This window comes from Oryzias latipes, chromosome 24 (genome assembly GCF_053564925.1).
Source record: "Oryzias latipes strain Hd-rR chromosome 24, Olatipes_Hd-rR_3.1".
Classification (NCBI taxonomy): domain Eukaryota; kingdom Metazoa; phylum Chordata; class Actinopteri; order Beloniformes; family Adrianichthyidae; genus Oryzias; species Oryzias latipes.
In genome coordinates, this window is record NC_136260.1 from 24,870,795 (window position 1) to 24,887,711 (window position 16,917).

The 16,917-nt window shown below is 46.6% G+C and overlaps 1 protein-coding gene across 3 annotated transcripts; it reads left to right on the forward strand.

Moving 5' to 3' along the window:
- The first annotated feature begins 4,756 nt into the window (after positions 1-4,756).
- Positions 4,757-13,344, forward strand: susd6 (sushi domain containing 6). Of its 3 annotated transcripts, XM_023953107.2 has the most exons (7): positions 4,757-4,936; positions 5,819-5,940; positions 6,660-6,854; positions 6,940-7,078; positions 7,153-7,306; positions 7,379-7,514; positions 12,722-13,344. In XM_023953107.2, exons 2-7 carry the CDS (start codon positions 5,850-5,852, stop codon positions 12,745-12,747), a joined length of 741 nt encoding a protein of 246 aa, XP_023808875.1. In that variant the 5' UTR covers positions 4,757-4,936; positions 5,819-5,849; the 3' UTR covers positions 12,748-13,344. The 3 variants fall into 3 exon arrangements, with proteins under 3 accessions (XP_023808875.1, XP_023808873.1, XP_023808874.1); XM_023953105.2 differs by having other exon boundaries at positions 7,153-7,514; XM_023953106.2 differs by having other exon boundaries at positions 4,791-5,480; positions 7,153-7,514.
- The last annotated feature ends 3,573 nt before the right edge of the window (positions 13,345-16,917 follow it).

Genomic DNA, 16,917 nt, shown 5'->3' on the forward strand with positions numbered 1-16,917 from the left:
TGTGTTTGGAAGTCAACATTTATCCAATAAATCAAAGAGCCAAAGGAAACCACTTACTCTGAAGTCACACAGGATGCAGTACCTAAAGCAGCCACTAGAGGATGCAGTACCTAAAGCAGCCACTAGAGGATGCAGTACCTAAAGCAGCCACTAGAGGATTCAGTACCTAAAGCAGCCACTAGAGGATGCAGTACCTGAAGCAGCCACTAGAGGATGCAGTACCTAAAGCAGCCACTAGAGGATGCAGTACCTAAAGCAGCCACTAGAGGATGCAGTACCTAAAGCAGCCACTAGAGGATGCAGTACCTAAAGCAGCCACTAGAGGATGCAGTACCTGAAGCAGCCACTAGAGGATGCAGTACCTAAAGCAGCCACTAGAGGATGCAGTACCTAAAGCAGCCACTAGAGGATGCAGTACCTAAAGCAGCCACTAGAGGATGCAGTACCTAAAGCAGCCACTAGAGGATGCAGTACCTAAAGCAGCCACTAGAGGATGCAGTACCTAAAGCAGCCACTAGAGGATGCAGTACCTAAAGCAGCCACTAGAGGATGCAGTACCTAAAGCAGCCACTAGAGGATGCAGTACCTAAAGCAGCCACTAGAGGATGCAGTACCTAAAGCAGCCACTAGAGGATGCAGTACCTAAAGCAGCCACTAGAGGATGCAGTACCTAAAGCAGCCACTAGAGGATGCAGTACCTAAAGCAGCCACTAGAGGATGCAGTACCTAAAGCAGCCACTAGAGGATGCAGTACCTAAAGCAGCCACTAGAGGATGCAGTACCTAAAGCAGCCACTAGAGGATGCAGTACCTAAAGCAGCCACTAAAGGAGGCAGTACCTAAAGCAGCCACTAGAGGAGGCAGTACCTAAAGCAGCCACTAAAGGATGCAGTACCTAAAGCAGCCACTAGACGCTGCAGTACCTAAAGCAGCCACTAGAACAGGGGTCTCAAACTCAATTTACCTGGGGGCCACTGAAGGCAGGGTCTGGCTTAGGGAGGGCCGCAACTTCAACGCACACACACACACACACGCAACTTGTGAGTGTCGGAGAGCCAATAAATTCGTATTGAACACATACTATACTCTATTATTAACTGGGTTCTGTAGAAAATTTACTGATAAAACTCTCATTCAATAAAATAGTAAATATTAATATATATATATTTATTTAAAAGTAAATAAATCATATTTCTGTTTATTCAGTCTTCTATATCTACTGTTTTCTAATTTAAAAGTTCTTATTAACACAGTTCAGTTCACACTGTTGAATTATAACTATTAAACCCAAAGACTCCAATTCTACAGTTCTGTAGCCTCCATCAATGGTTCTTCTGAACACGGCTTCTCTTGTCTTCTTCTCACTGATGGACACTTGGCAAACAGCTGAGACCCTCAGTGTGGATGAAGATGATTGTCAGGAAATCTGGACTGGACTTGGACTTATTGACATTTAAGGTGGAGACGTCAGAGAGGACGTGCTCCCAATTTTGAGTCCGTGTTGAATGTTTTTTTTAAGTTTACTTTTTAAAACAGAAATCAGTAAAGGAAAAACAAAATTCAGAAACCATTTTTGGATTTTCTTTCTTATGACTCTTTGCACATTTAAACTCCGGTCACAAGTTATGGTAGAGCAGCCGGTCAGCCACTCCTATGTTTTTATACTGAATTCAAACTGGTTCATACAATAACAGGCGCTGTTCACTGGAGATCAGAACAATCGTTACAGATACCTGAGATCAGAGAAAAGCTCAAAAAACGGATGGAAATGTATGTTGGTGACACCAAATCTGTGCAGCCAAGATGCACAATAAGTTTGTTTGAGATCATCCAGGTGGACGAAACGCTGCACAGATCACGTGGTGTGTGACTTATGTTTTTGCACAAACATCACCTGTCAATCATCACAAAAATATCACGAGAAAAGGGGCGGAGCAAGGGGCAAACCTGAGCGAACGCAGCTGGAAATTTAGTACTGAACTGACTGAAAGCTGCCCTGATGGCTACAAAACAATGCATTGTGGGACATGTGTCCTGATGGTTTGTGTAGTTAAGTGATCAAGTAAAATAATTTAAAATACCAATACTGAAAAAGGGCTACTTATATTACAAAACATTAAATTAAACATCAATATAAAAGATATAAAAACAGATCGTACTGAGGGGGAGAGGAATATTAAAACTAAATTGAATGTTCTCCTTCAGTCTGTAGCTTCGCCTTCGCACCCCCCCCCCCTGCCTGGTCTCCCCAACGATCCAGGAGCGGCGCTGGTTCACCTCAAACACACCTATCGTTGCATTTTCAGCGTGTTTAAGACTAAATCTTGTTTTTGCTCGCACGTGTTTAATTTTAAAGCTCCCTTAACTGTCAAGCATGTAAGTGAGGGCCATTTATTCTCCTCGACCGGCCCATCTCCCACGGGAGCGGTGTGCTGCCATAACAACAGCTGTGGATCAGAACCGTTTGGTCGGGGGTTATACGCCGCCGCGCGCCTGACCGTAACCATAACCTTAACCCTCCTCAGGGTCCATGCGACCCAGAAACAGGTTAAGCACGGACTGCATGTATGTAGAAAATTACAAGCGAATATATACGTTCTAAAAAGGAAAGTAAGAAACTCCTTAATGTGGTCCGGAGAGGGGGCTGTGAGGTGTCCTGCCTTAGATGTTCTCCGGCTTTCAAGCCCAGTCAATGTCACGCCTCCAAGAGGATGCAGTACCTAAAGCAGCCACTAGAGGATGCAGTACCTAAAGCAGCCACTAGAGGATGCAGTACCTAAAGCAGCCACTAAAGGATGCAGTACCTAAAGCAGCCACTAGAGGAGGCAGTACCTAAAGCAGCCACTAGAGGATGCAGTACCTAAAGCAGCCACTAGAGGATGCAGTACCTAAAGCAGCCACTAAAGGATGCAGTACCTAAAGCAGCCACTAGAGGAAGGAGGACCTTAGGGAGCCACTAGAGCAGGGGTCGGGAACCTTTTTGGCCAGGAGAGCCATAAACGCCACATATTTTTAAATGTAATTTCGAAAGAGCCATACAATAATGTAGTGTCCCTTTCCCACACTGAGGCACGGAGACTTAACCTCTTTTAAGGTTATTTATTCTGGTTACTGTAGACCACAACAAACGCCGTACAATTAATTCAGCAACTCCTGAATCTCTCCCGCCGAGACGAGAGCACTTCTCCCAACTTTATATTCCCCCGTCCTGCTCCAGCCCTCCCATTTCCTTATTCGGCCCATAGCTGAACCCCATTGGTCCAAATTACCTAACAACAGGCTGAGCGACAGAACTGAGGGCCAATCAGATCTCTGCTTGAACGATGCGTTCCATGAACTCCAGAACTTTTAACGCGGCCCAACAGCCAAGTTAAACTCAGTCCGCGACAATATGTTTAAAACTAAATATACAAATGAATGTGTGCATTTGATGTAATTTCAACATTTTTAAAGTCCAATAAGTCTGTGGATTCTTTTTAATAACATTGTTATGCTGTTGCTAATAAATGATGAGTATTTCTCGTGGTGGTTTGCTGATGGTCTAGTCTGGTTGATACGTGGTGAGTTTCTGCTTCATGCAGGCGTTGAGACTTTAAACGTGATCGTAGGTCTGAATGTTCTGTAGATGTGAGACAGACATGGAACCAAACACACACCCACGCTGCAGGAGTGACGGGCAGCGGGTTTACGTTTTTACCATCTCTGCGCGATTCACCTGCTGCCGGCCCCCCCCCCCACCCCCACCCCCTCTGCTTTCTTCCTCACACATCCCGTCCCCAAAACTGCGCGCTCTTCCTCAGGGAGGCAATTCAAAGGTTTCCGGCTGGTACAAACTCTGTGAAATAATAGATAACAGTAAACTGATAGTTTTTTCTCCAAGCACCGCTACTACTGCGCGCCTCTGGCATCGCATTGCGCCCGAGAAGGACTGGTCTAATGAAAAAAAAAAAGTATAATTAAGGATTTGTCTGCGAGCCACATGTGACCATCAAAAGAGCCATATATGGCTCGCGAGCCATAGGTTCCCGACCCCTGCACTAGAGGAAGGAGGACCTTAGGGAGCCACTAGAGGTCGCAGTACCTAAAGCAGCCACTAGTGAATAAGCAGTCACTAGACTCCAAGTTTATTCAAGCCCACCTGTTTCTTTTCCTGCTGGTTTTACAACACATTTATGATGATTTATCTGTGGTTGACATTGAAGACAATAATAATGACAAATACATTAAAGGTATTGTTACTGCCACATTCTTAACATTGTGGTGAATTTTGCAGGGGACCGAGACAACAAATACATATTTACTGAAATGTTTAGTTTGGAAAATGAATATTCAGGTCAGGTCTAAACACTTAATCTTTAAACTAAATGTTTAATTTGTTCAAATTAAACATTTAGTTTACAAACTAATATCTGCAGAGCTGGATTTCTTTTACTTTTATATCTTACTTTTACCTCCTTATTCATAAAATGGTTTTATATTTTGTTTATTTATTTATCAGGCCTTTTAGATTTTTAATTACTGTAGTTAACATGCATAACATATGTGTGTGCATAACCTGCTTGGTTTTTGCACAAATAATAGGACTTTTTTTCTATTCTATTCTATTCTATTCTATTCTATTCTATTCTATTCTATTCTATTCTATTCTATTCTATTCTATTCTATTCTATTCTATTCATCATCTGTTCGGGTCTGTTCACTAGCGTGCTTTTATTTTGAAGAGCATTCTGTGGCTAGCCTAGCTCCGCCCCTTTTAAGGTAGTCATGGAGACCGAGCCAGAGCAATCCCGTGGAACTCGACTATTTCCGCCACCTAACGACGGGTTAGACGTAGCCACGACGAAGACTCGGAACTGGACTCGAACTGCCGATTCCTGCCGGTTCCGTTCGGGGCAGAGGCGCGTGGCGAAGCGGCGACACGAGTCGGGTCACCGTAGGTTAGTGTTTTCGCGCCATGGCCGCGAGGAACATTAGACGTACTAGACCTCTGAACATACGGAGGAGGCTCCGGCACACCGAGACCGGTTTGGCCTGTCTTACAACTTGACTAGACTCTGGACGGGTCCCGCCGTATGTGCGGGGTCACAGTCGTAACTCTGTGGGATCACAGATCGATACAGAACGGTATTGATTTGCTCGATCACGAATTCCGATCGTTGGACTTTCGTTTCTCTGACACTAAAGAACGAGGAAGTCGAGAGCGCGCGGTAACTTCCGCGTGCCCCTTTGTTTCCAAACAGCTGCACTCTTTGTTTACAGAGCGGCTCGCACAGCTGCACGTGTCTGAGCGCGTGAGCGCTGGAGGGGCAGCTGGTTCTCTGGTTCCGGTTTAGTTCAGAGGAGAACTTTCTCCCCGATCCCGCCACGGAACCGGGAGGAGGGGGGGGGGGGGGGGTTGTTTTCTGCCATGATCACAGCCCACAGACCGGTCTGGATCAGGTTCCCGGGGTGTGGAACCTGCAGCCCAGGTTACCTCAGCAGGTATCGGTCAGGTCTACTTCCTGGAGTCTGCCTCTGTTCTCTTCTATGTTTACCAAATGCTGGAGGTCCTTCTGCTGAGCAGTCCTCAGGTTCTGGTGGAGAAGATCCGGGTTCCGCTGGGACCGGTCCAGACATCCGGGTTCTAGAGAGCAGAGCTGCTGGTTTATGTACCATACAAGTGGGGGTGGGGGGCATGGAAGAACAGCCTTTCGATCAATTGTAGCATGATCTTGCATACACCTCAAAGGATGGGGGGTCCAAGGTGGAACGCGCCCCCCCATGTAAATCCATGTGTGCAATACAAAGTCCTCACTGACCATCATGATCCCCCCCCACAGGTTGACCTGTGTCTAGTTGTTGGAGGAGAACATGCGCCATGGAGTGGTACGCTCCTCCCCCCGCAGGCTGGCGGCCCCCGCTCTGCTGCTCCTCGTCCTGCTCCCCCATGGCCTCTCTTCAGGTGAGACTCATGGTCTCTGGTGGTCTTTCAGGTGGGAGGGGGGTTCTGATCCAGTAATCATAGCAGATGTCAGACCCGATGGTGGATCTGATCCAGAAAGTAGCCTCTAAAGCAGGGCTCCCCACATCCAGGCCTGGGGGGCCGGCCTCCTGCTGATTACCTGGATCAGGTGTGTTTGATCAATAAGGATCTTCAATGGCAGCTTGGTTGGACAGCATTAGGACACCAGCCCCCCAGGCCTGGATTTGGGGACCCCTGGTCTAAAGTATTTAATGGAGTCTGCAGCTAAGGTCGGGTGTGTGTTGGGGGCGGAGTCTCTTCATGCTCAGTCACAGTCATTAGCAGGTGAGGGCTTGTTGGTTCTCTCCTGGTAGTTATCTGTGTGCATGTGTCCCAGCATGCTCTTTGTTTTTCTAAAAGCTGGGAATAAAGAATGTGCCCCCCCCCCCATGTCTTGGGGGAGTGGGGTACCATCTGTTTAGAGGCGGGGTTTGTTTGCCCTTTCAGACGTCCGACCCTCTAGCTGCTCGGGTCTGAAGATATTTGGAGGATCAGACTCCCCCCAACCCCTAAACCAGGTTCAAAGAGTGACATGTGGACCCCCCCCACACACACTCTCTCAGGCCGGGGCTTCTTCTCTGTTGGGGTTTTTGTTGGGGGCAGAGGAACCTCCCGGTGGGATCAGGAGTCCAGAATCTGATTTTCTCTTCCTGCTCCAGAGTGCTCGCCCCCCACCGAACCGGAGAACGGGGGCTACCGCTGCCGGCCCTCCCCCTGCCAAGGCCTCCCCCACAACACAGTGATTGAATACTTCTGTGACGAGGGCTACGCTCTGAAAGGAGACGAGAAGTTCCTGACGTGTCAGAACGGGGAGTGGGACCACAGCCTGCAGATCAGCTGCCGCCCGGTTCAGGGTCAGTTTGCTGCACAACCTCTCACCCCCAACCCTTCAGGTATTCATGTCCCTGTGCCCCCCCCCCCCCCCCCCCCCCCCCTCAGACAAGGAGCCTGGCTCCTCCCTGGGCGTCCCGGCACTGACCGTGGTGGCGTCCACGGCCAGCTGCGTGGCGCTGATCCTGCTGCTGGTGGTTCTGTTTGTTCTGGTTCGGCCCAGACTCAAGTCCTTCCATCACAGCAGGTACGCCCCCCCCCCCACCCGTGGTTCAGGGCAGGAAGCGGCTTCAGCTTCATCCTCCATGTTTGTCTCCGCAGGAGGGAGCAGGAGGTGTCGGGGCAGCCCTGCTCCATCATGGTGGGGGGGATCCAGGTTCCCCTCCCCTCCTATGAGGAGGCCGTTCATGGATGCAGGGGCGCCTGCAGCACCACGTCTGCAGAGATGCCCCTCCCCACCGGCGTCTCAGAGGAGGTTCCTCACACAGACCGAGATGACCACCTCCTTTCCTGCCGCAGTCACACAGACACGGTTCTTCTTCATCAGGACAGTTCGTCTTCAGCATTGGCTGAAACCCCCACCTGGGGGGCATGTGCAGGCCCTGTGCCCCCCCGCAGAGGCTCTGGAGATGACGACCAGCAGAGTCTGCTCTCTGCCACTTCTGCAGAGGAGTTCTGTGACGGTAAGAAGCACAGGAACCGTCCTTCACAGAACGTGACCAGATGCAGGTTCCTGTGTGTTAGGGTTCTAAGGAATCCAGACTGAATCTAGAACTGAATCCAGACTGAATCTAGAACTGAATCCAAAGCGAATCCAGACTGAATCCAGACCTGAATCTAGACCTGAATCGAGACCTGAATTTAGACCTGAATCCAGACCAAATCCAGAACTGAATCTAGACCTAAATCTAGACCTGAATCCAGACTTAATCCAGAATTGAATTCAGACCGAATCCAGACTGAATCTAGAACTGAATCTAGAACTGAATCTAGAACTGAATCCAAAGCGAATCCAGAACTGAATCTAGACCTGAATCCAGACTGAATCTAGACCTCAATCCAGACTGAATCTAGACCTGAATCCAGACCTGAATCTAGACCTGAATCCAGACCTGAATCTAGACCTGAATCCAGACCAAATCCAGAACTGAATCTAGACCTAAATCTAAACCTAAATCCAGACTTAATCCGGACTTGAATTCAGACCGAATCCAGACTGAATCTAAAACTGAATCTAGACCTGAATCCAGACTGAATCTAGACCTGAATCCAGACTGAATCTAGACTGGAATCCAGACCTGAATCCAGACTGAATCTAGACCTGAATCCAGACCGAATCCAGACTGAATCTAAAACTGAATCTAGACCTGAATCCAGACTGAATCTAGACCTGAATCTAGACTGGAATCCAGACCTGAATCCAGACCTGAATCCAGACTGAATCTAGAACTGAATCCAAAGCGAATCCAGAACTGAATCCAGACCTGAATCTAGACCTGAATCCAGACTGATTCTAGAACTGAATCCAAAGCGAATCCAGAACTGAATCCAGACCTGAATCTAGACCTGAATCCAGACTTAATCCAGACCTGAATTCAGACCTAATCCAGAACTGAATCCAGAGTGAATCCAGACCTAAATCCAGACTGAATCTGGACCTGAATCCAGACTGAATCTAGACCTGAATCCAGACCTAAATCCAGACTGAATCTAGACCTGAATTTAGACCTGAATCCAGACCGAATCCAGAACTGGATCCAGAGTGAATCCAGACTGATCCAGACCTGAATCAAGACTGAATCCAGACCTGCATCAAGACTGAATCCAGACTGAATCTAAACCTGAATCTAGCCCTGAATCCAGACCTGAATCCAGACTGAATCTAGACCTGAATCCAGACCTAAATCCAGACTGAATCTAGACCTGAATCTAGACCTGAATCCAGACCGAATCCAGACTTGAATCAAGACTGAATCCAGACCTGAATCTGGACCTGAATCCAGACTGAATCTAGACCTGAATCCAGACCTAAATCCAGACTGAATCTAGACCTGAATCCAGACCGAATCCAGAACTGAATCCAGAGTGAATCCAGACCTGAATCAAGACTGAATCCAGACCTGCATCAAGACCTGAATCCAAACTTAATCCAGACCTGAATCCAGACTGAATCTAGACCTAAATCCAGACTGAATCCAGACTGAATCTAGACCTGAATCTAGACCTGAATCCAGACTTGAATCAAGACTGAATCCGGACCTGAATCTAGACCTGAATCCAGACCGAATCCAGACTTGAATCAAGACTGAATCCAGACCTGAATCTGGACCTGAATCCAGACTGAATCTAGACCTGAATCCAGACCTAAATCCAGACTGAATCTAGACCTGAATCCAGACCGAATCCAGAACTGAATCCAGAGTGAATCCAGACCTGCATCAAGACCTGAATCCAAACTTAATCCAGACCTGAATCCAGACTGAATCTAGACCTAAATCCAGACTGAATCCAGACTGAATCTAGACCTGAATCTAGACCTGAATCCAGACTTGAATCAAGACTGAATCCGGACCTGAATCTGGACCTGAATCCAGACCTAAATCCAGACTGAATCTAGACCTGAATCCAGACCGAATCCAGAACTGAATCCAGAGTGAATCCAGACCTGAATCAAGACTGAATCCAGACTGAATCTAGAACTGAATCCAAAGCGAATCCAGAACTGAATCTAGACCTGAATCCAGACTGAATCTAGACCTGAATCCAGACTGAATCTAGACCTGAATCCAGACTGAATCTAGACCTGAATCCAGACCTGAATCTAGACCTGAATCCAGACCTGAATCTAGACCTGAATCCAGACTTAATCCAGACCTGAATCCAGACTGAATCTAGACCTGAATCCAAACCTAAATCCAGACTGAATCTAGACCTGAATCTAGACCTGAATCCAGACTAAATCCAGACTTAATCCAGACCTGAATTCAGACCGAATCCAGACTGAATCTAGAACTTAATCCAGACTGAATCTAGAACTGAATCCAAAGCGAATCCAGAACTGAATCTAGACCTGAATCCAGACTGAATCTAGACCTGAATCCAGACTGAATCTAGACCTGAATCCAGACCTGAATCTAGACCTGAATCCAGACCTGAATCTAGACCTGAATCCAGACTTAATCCAGACCTGAATCCAGACTGAATCTAGACCTGAATCCAAACCTAAATCCAGACTGAATCTAGACCTGAATCTAGACCTGAATCCAGACCGAATCCAGACTTGAATCAAGACTGAATCCAGACTGAATCCAGACCTAAATCCAGACTGAATCTAGACCTGAATCCAGACCGAATCCAGAACTGAATCCAGAGTGAATCCAGACCTGAATCAAGACTGAATCCAGACCTGCATCAAGACCTGAATCCAAACTTAATCCAGACTGAATCTAGACCTAAATCCAGACTGAATCTAGACCTGAATCCAGACCTAAATCTAGACCTGAATCCAGACTGAATCCAGACTTGAATCAAGACTGAATCCGGACCTGAATCTGGACCTGAATCCAGACTGAATCTAGGCCTGAATCCAGACCTAAATCCAGACTGAATCTAGACCTGAATCCAGACCTGAATCTAGACCTGAATCCAGACTGAATCTAGACCTGAATCCAAACCTAAATCCAGACTGAATCTAGACCTGAATCTAGACCTGAATCCAGACCGAATCCAGACTTGAATCAAGACTGAATCCAGACTGAATCTAGACCTGAATCCAGACCTAAATCCAGACTGAATCTAGACCTGAATCCAGACCGAATCCAGAACTGAATCCAGAGTGAATCCAGACCTGAATCAAGACTGAATCCAGACCTGCATCAAGACCTGAATCCAAACTTAATCCAGACTGAATCTAGACCTAAATCCAGACTGAATCTAGACCTGAATCCAGACCTAAATCTAGACCTGAATCCAGACTGAATCCAGACTTGAATCAAGACTGAATCCGGACCTGAATCTGGACCTGAATCCAGACTGAATCTAGGCCTGAATCCAGACCTAAATCCAGACTGAATCTAGACCTGAATCCAGACCGAATCCAGAACTGAATCCAGACCTAAATCCAGAATGAATTTAGACCTGAATCTAGACCTGAATCCAGACCTGAATTTAGACCTAAATCCAGACTGAATGTAGACCTGAATCCAGGCCCGAATTTAGACCTGCATCCAGACCGAATCCAGAACTGAATCCAGACCAAAATCAAGACCTGAATGCAGACTGAATCTAGACCTGAATCCAGACTGAATCCAGAACTGAATCCAGACCTAAATCCAGACTGAATCTAGACCTGAATCCAGACTGAATATAGACCTGAATTTAGACCTAAATCCAGAAGGAATCTAGACCTGAATTTAGACCTAAATCCAGACTGAATCTAGACCTGAATCCAGACCTAATCCAGAACTGAATCCAGACTATATGCAGACCTGAATCCAGACTGGATCTAGACCTGAATCCAGACTGAATATAGACCTGAATTTAGACCTAAATCCAGAATGAATCTAGACCTGAATCCAGACCTGAATTTAGACCTAAATCCAGACTGAATCTAGACCTGAATCCAGACCGAATCCAGAACTGAATCCAGACTATATGCAGACCTGAATCCAGACTGGATCTAGACCTGAATCCAGACTGAACATAGACCTGAATTTAGACCTAAATCCAGAATGAATCTAGACCTGAATCCAGACCTGAATTTAGACCTAAATCCAGACTGAATCTAGACCTGAATCCAGACCGAATCCAGAACTGAATCCAGACTATATGCAGACCTGAATCCAGACTGGATGTAGACCTGAATTCAGATTGAAATCAGACTGAATCCAGACTGCTGAGTCAGTTGTTGAAGGGAATCAGGGTTTTGGCGATGACTGATGACCACGTTGATCTGCAACTAGAAGCTGCATTTCCAGAAGAAACTGTGGGGTTGAAAGTTATATTGCTGAATGGAAATGAAACTTAAGGGGTAATAATTGGCACAAAATAAGAAGATAATAATAGATGAAGAAATGATCAAAGTTAGCCATAAATAAAGTGATAACAACACAATAACAAAAAAATAAAAAAAAGCACAAGACCCTGTTCACCACACCCCATGTGTCATGACACCACCAACCAGATCTAGTGGTAGGACATACAATCCAAAGGAATAACACAGATCTATATAAATATAGCACAGATCTACATATAATATATATATATATATATATATATATATATATATATATATATATATCTAGTCCATTTCCGTCTTGTTCCATTTCCGTCTTGTATACTGATAGGATGGTAATGGCGAACCAACCAGACATTGTAGTGGTGGATAAAGAACAGAGGAAAGCCGTTGTGGTGGATGTGGCAGTGCCAAGCGATGGGAACATCAGGAAGAAGGAACATGAGAAACTGGAGAAATACCAGGGACTCAGAGAAGAACTGGAGAAAGCCTGGAAAGTGAAGGTGACAGTGGTGCCTGTGGTAATTGGAGCACTCGGGGCAGTAACCCCCAAGCTGGAGGAGTGGCTGCAGCAGATACCTGGAAAGATCTCAGACATCTCAATCCAGAAAAGCGCAGTGCTAGGAACAGCTAAGATACTGCGCAGAACCCTCAAGCTCCCAGGCCTCTGGTAGAGGACCCGAGCTTGAGTGAGAAACCACCCACGAAAGGGTGATAGGGGCAAGTTTTTTTTATATATATATATATATATATATATATATATATATATATATATATATATATATATATATAAATAATGTGTGTATTCTGGCATTCAGCCCAGAATCCAGCATCGGTTCAGGAATCTGCTCTGATGGATCCTCTGTTCTCCTGCAGACGTTCCTCTGCTGAAGGACGCGTGAAGCCGGCCTGCCGTCACCCCCCCCCCCCCCCCCCCCCCCCCCCCCCCACCCACACACACCTCTGTGGTGAGTTCAGGGACCAGGATGGGACGGGGCAGACCTGCATACTGGTTCCTCCCTGTGGGGGTGAGGAACATGCAGCGGTGGAGAACCTTAGATCTTTGATGGTTCCTACTCTGAATGCTCCTGATGTTCCTCCTCTTTTCCCATTGCCGCCCCCCTCCCCGTCACTTTCTGCTGTGGTGATGGCAGCCCACAGGAACCGTTGACTTTCTACAGAACCCGGGTTCTTGATTCTGTTCTAATGCTTCATATTTAGCTGTTCTGGACACCTGGGGGGTAATTTAATGTTTGTATAAAGTTTAATTTAATTTGAATGTCTGCACAGAAGTTTTTAATTGAAGCGTTCTTCTGGATGTGGATCTGGTCTGCTGGTTCTCACCGGTTTTCAGGATCCGTTCAGTCTGGAGATCCTGGCCTGGGGGGGGTGTGAGGACCACAATAAGAAAATAAAGTTTCTTTTGCAGATGTATTTATTCAGAAGTATTTCTATACAAAGATACTATATTTGTTCATAATAAAGTGTGTTTTCTGCCAGCTGGGGGGTTGAATTCGTCGTCTGTCTGCTTCCCGGTTCACTTTCTACTCGACTGATGCAGAACTTTGAGAGACATTTGTCTGATGTTCCTGATCATTAGAACCGATAGGATGAAATTGATCAATCATGACGTCATCATGTCTGTCGGAAATGTTCCCGCCATCGAGACGACTTGTTGTGATTTAGGGCTATACAAATAAATTGAATTGAATAAACCAGATTTCTCTTCAGCGATAACGTTTTAAATCATTTCAGCCTTTTAGCACATAAAGGTAAATAATCTAGCCACAGGGGTTGCAAGCCAGTAACTTCTGTGCCGGTCCCAAGCCTGGATAAATAGAGAGGGTTGCGTCAGGAAGGGCATCCGGCGTAAAAATTGCCAAAATAACCATGCGAATCATCCACAACACTTTAGACATACCGGATCGGTCGAGGCCCGGGTTAACAACGACCGCCACCGATGCTGTTAACCTACAGGGTGTCGGTGGAAATTTGACTACTGTTGGTGGAAGAAAGAGGGGAGGCAGAAGGGTCCGTGGCCAGAGAGAGAAGGGAAAAGGCAGGAACATAGGTTTGAGAATAGGGACTCTTAACGTTGGCACAATGACAGGGAAAGGCAGAGAGCTGGCAGACATGATGGAGAGAAGGAAGGTAGATGTACTGTGTGTGCAGGAGACAAGGTGGAAGGGCAGCAAGGCACGTAGTATTGGAGGAGGATACAAACTTTTCTATCATGGTGTTGATAGGAAGAGAAACGGGGTAGGTGTTACTACATCCTATGCAGACGAGGTCATTTGAGAGAGGTTATTGACTGCAAAGTGGTGGTAGGAGAGAGTGTAGCCAGACAGCACCGCATGGTGGTGTGTAAGATGACTCTGGAGGTCAGGAAGAAGAAGAGAGGGAAAACAGAAAAGAAGACCAAGTGGTGGAAGCTACAGAATGAAGAAACTTGTGAGGAATTTAGGCAGAAGTTGAGGCAGGTCCTGGGTGGTCAGGATGAGCTTCCAGATGACTGGGAAACTACAGCAGAGATTATAAGGGAAACAGGTAGGAAGGTGCTAGGTGTGTCATCTGGAAAGAGGAAAGACGGTAAAGAGACTTGGTGGTGGAATGAGGAAGTACAGGAATGCGTCCAGAGGAAGAGGTTGGCTAAAAGGAAGTGGGATGTAGAAAAGACTGAGGAATGGAGACAGGAGTACAAGGAAGCGCAGCGTAGAGTGAAGAGAGAGGTGGCAAAGGCCAAACAGAAAGCTTACGATGAGCTATATGACAGGTTAGACACAAAGGAAGGAGAGAAGGACTTGTACAGGCTAGCCAGACAGAGAGACAGAGATGGGAAGGACGTGCAACAGATAAGGGTGATTAAGGACAGAGATGGAAAGGTGCTAACAACCCAGGAGAGTGTACAGAAAAGATGGAAGGAGTATTTTGAGGAGCTGATGAACGTGGAAAATGACAGGGAAAGAAGGGAGGAAGATGTGGTTGTTGTGGAGCAGGAAGTAGCAGAGATTGGAAAGGATGAGGTTAGGAAGGCTCTGAAAAGGATGAAGAGCGGAAAGGCCGTTGGTCCTGATGACGTACCTGTGGAGGTATGGAAGTGCCTAGGAGAGACAGCAGTGGAATTTCTAACAAGGTTGTTCAATAGGATTTTAGAGAGTGAGAAGATGCCTGAGGAATGGAGGAGAAGCGTTCTGGTCCCGATCTCTAAGAACAAGGGTGACACGCAGAACTGCAGCAACTATAGAGGAATAAAGTTGATGAGCCACACAATGAAGCTGTGGGAAAGAGTAGTGGAAGCCAGGCTTAGGAAGAAGGTGGAGATTTGTGAGCAGCAGTATGGTTTCATGCCCCGTAAGAGCACCACTGATGCCATTTTTGCTTTGAGAATGTTGATGGAAAAGTACAGAGAAGGTCAGAAGGAGCTGCATTGTGTGTTCGTAGATTTAGAGAAGGCGTATGACAGGGTGCCGAGGGAGGAGCTGTGGTACTGTATGAGGTCGTCTGGAGTGGCAGAGAAGTATGTCAGAGTAGTTCAGGACATGTATGAGAGAAGTATGACGGTGGTGAGATGTGCTGTAGGTCAGACAGAGGAGTTCAAGGTGGAGGTGGGACTACACCAAGGATCAGCTTTGAGTCCTTTTTTGTTTGCTATGCTGATGGACAGGATGACAGACGAGGTAAGACAGGAATCTCCCTGGACAATGATGTTTGCGGATGACATTGTAATTTGCAGTGAGAGTAGAGAGCAGGTGGAGGAACAGCTAGAGAGGTGGAGGTTTGCTCTGGAAAGAAGAGGTATGAAGGTCAGTCGTAGTAAGACAGAATACATGTGTCTGAACGAGAGGGATCAAGGTAGAAGCGTTAGGTTACAGGGGACTGAGGTGAAGAAGGTGCAGGAGTTTAAGTACTTGGGGTCAACAGTTCAGTGTGATGGGGAGTGTGGAAAAGAGGTGAAGAGGCGAGTGCAGGCAGGTTGGAGCGGTTGGAGGAAAGTGTCAGGAGTGTTGTGTGACAGAAGAGTGCCAGCAAGACTCAAAGGAAAGGTGTACAAGACAGTGGTGAGACCAGCTCTGCTCTATGGGTTAGAGACGGTAGCAGTGAGACAGAGACAAGAGGCTGAGATGGAGGTAGCGGAGATGAAGATGTTGAGGTTCTCCTTAGGAGTGACCAGGTTAGACAGGATAAGGAACGAGTACATCAGAGGGACGGCTCATGTTGCCTGTGTTAGCGACAAAGTCAGAGAAGCCAGACTGAGATGGTTTGGACATGTTCAGAGGAGGGATAGTGGATTTATTGGTAGAAGGATGTTGGAGATGGAGCTGCCTGGCAGGAGGGCAAGAGGACGGCCAAAGAGGAGATATATGGATGTCTTAACAGAGGACATGAAGTTGGCTAATGTTAGGGTAGAAGATGTTCATGATAGAGCGAGGTGGAAAAGGATGATTCGCTGTGGCGACCCCTGATGGGAAAAGCCCAAAGAGAAAGGAGCACATAAAGGTAAATATTTCTCTGGTTCTGAAGAGAATTCTCCAGAACTCCATTCAGTCGGGTGGATTAAGGTTTAATAAACCATTAATGTTCTGTAGAGATTTACTCATCTTTAACTTCCTCCATGTTGACTTTGTGGTCACGTGGTTCAGAGGAGTTTCCCTGACGTCATCCGTTTCAATGGCATCAGGACTTTGGGAATCGTGCCACATCCTCACATCCTGATTCTGCTTTTCCATGTTTGAACCGCTTCATGGTCGGAATCTGATCCGAGGACGACTGTTTTCAGAAATAGCTCCGTGGTGACGTCATTCCCGACTTACTGCTCCTTATAACGTGGAACATGGATTTGATGCCGTTACCACTGAAATCTGTGAACCCTCTAACCCTTGTTCTTTCCTAGGCACTTTAACGTTGGGAGTGGGGTCATCTAGACCCACTAGACAGTGCTCAGAACCTTTTTTCTTCAATGATTTGTGATCTTCACTGGTGTCCATGGATTACATGAAATCTTTCCACCTTTATCCACCTTTGTCACGGTAGGGAGAACACCTCAATGGAAGGGGGGGGGGGTCATCTAAGAT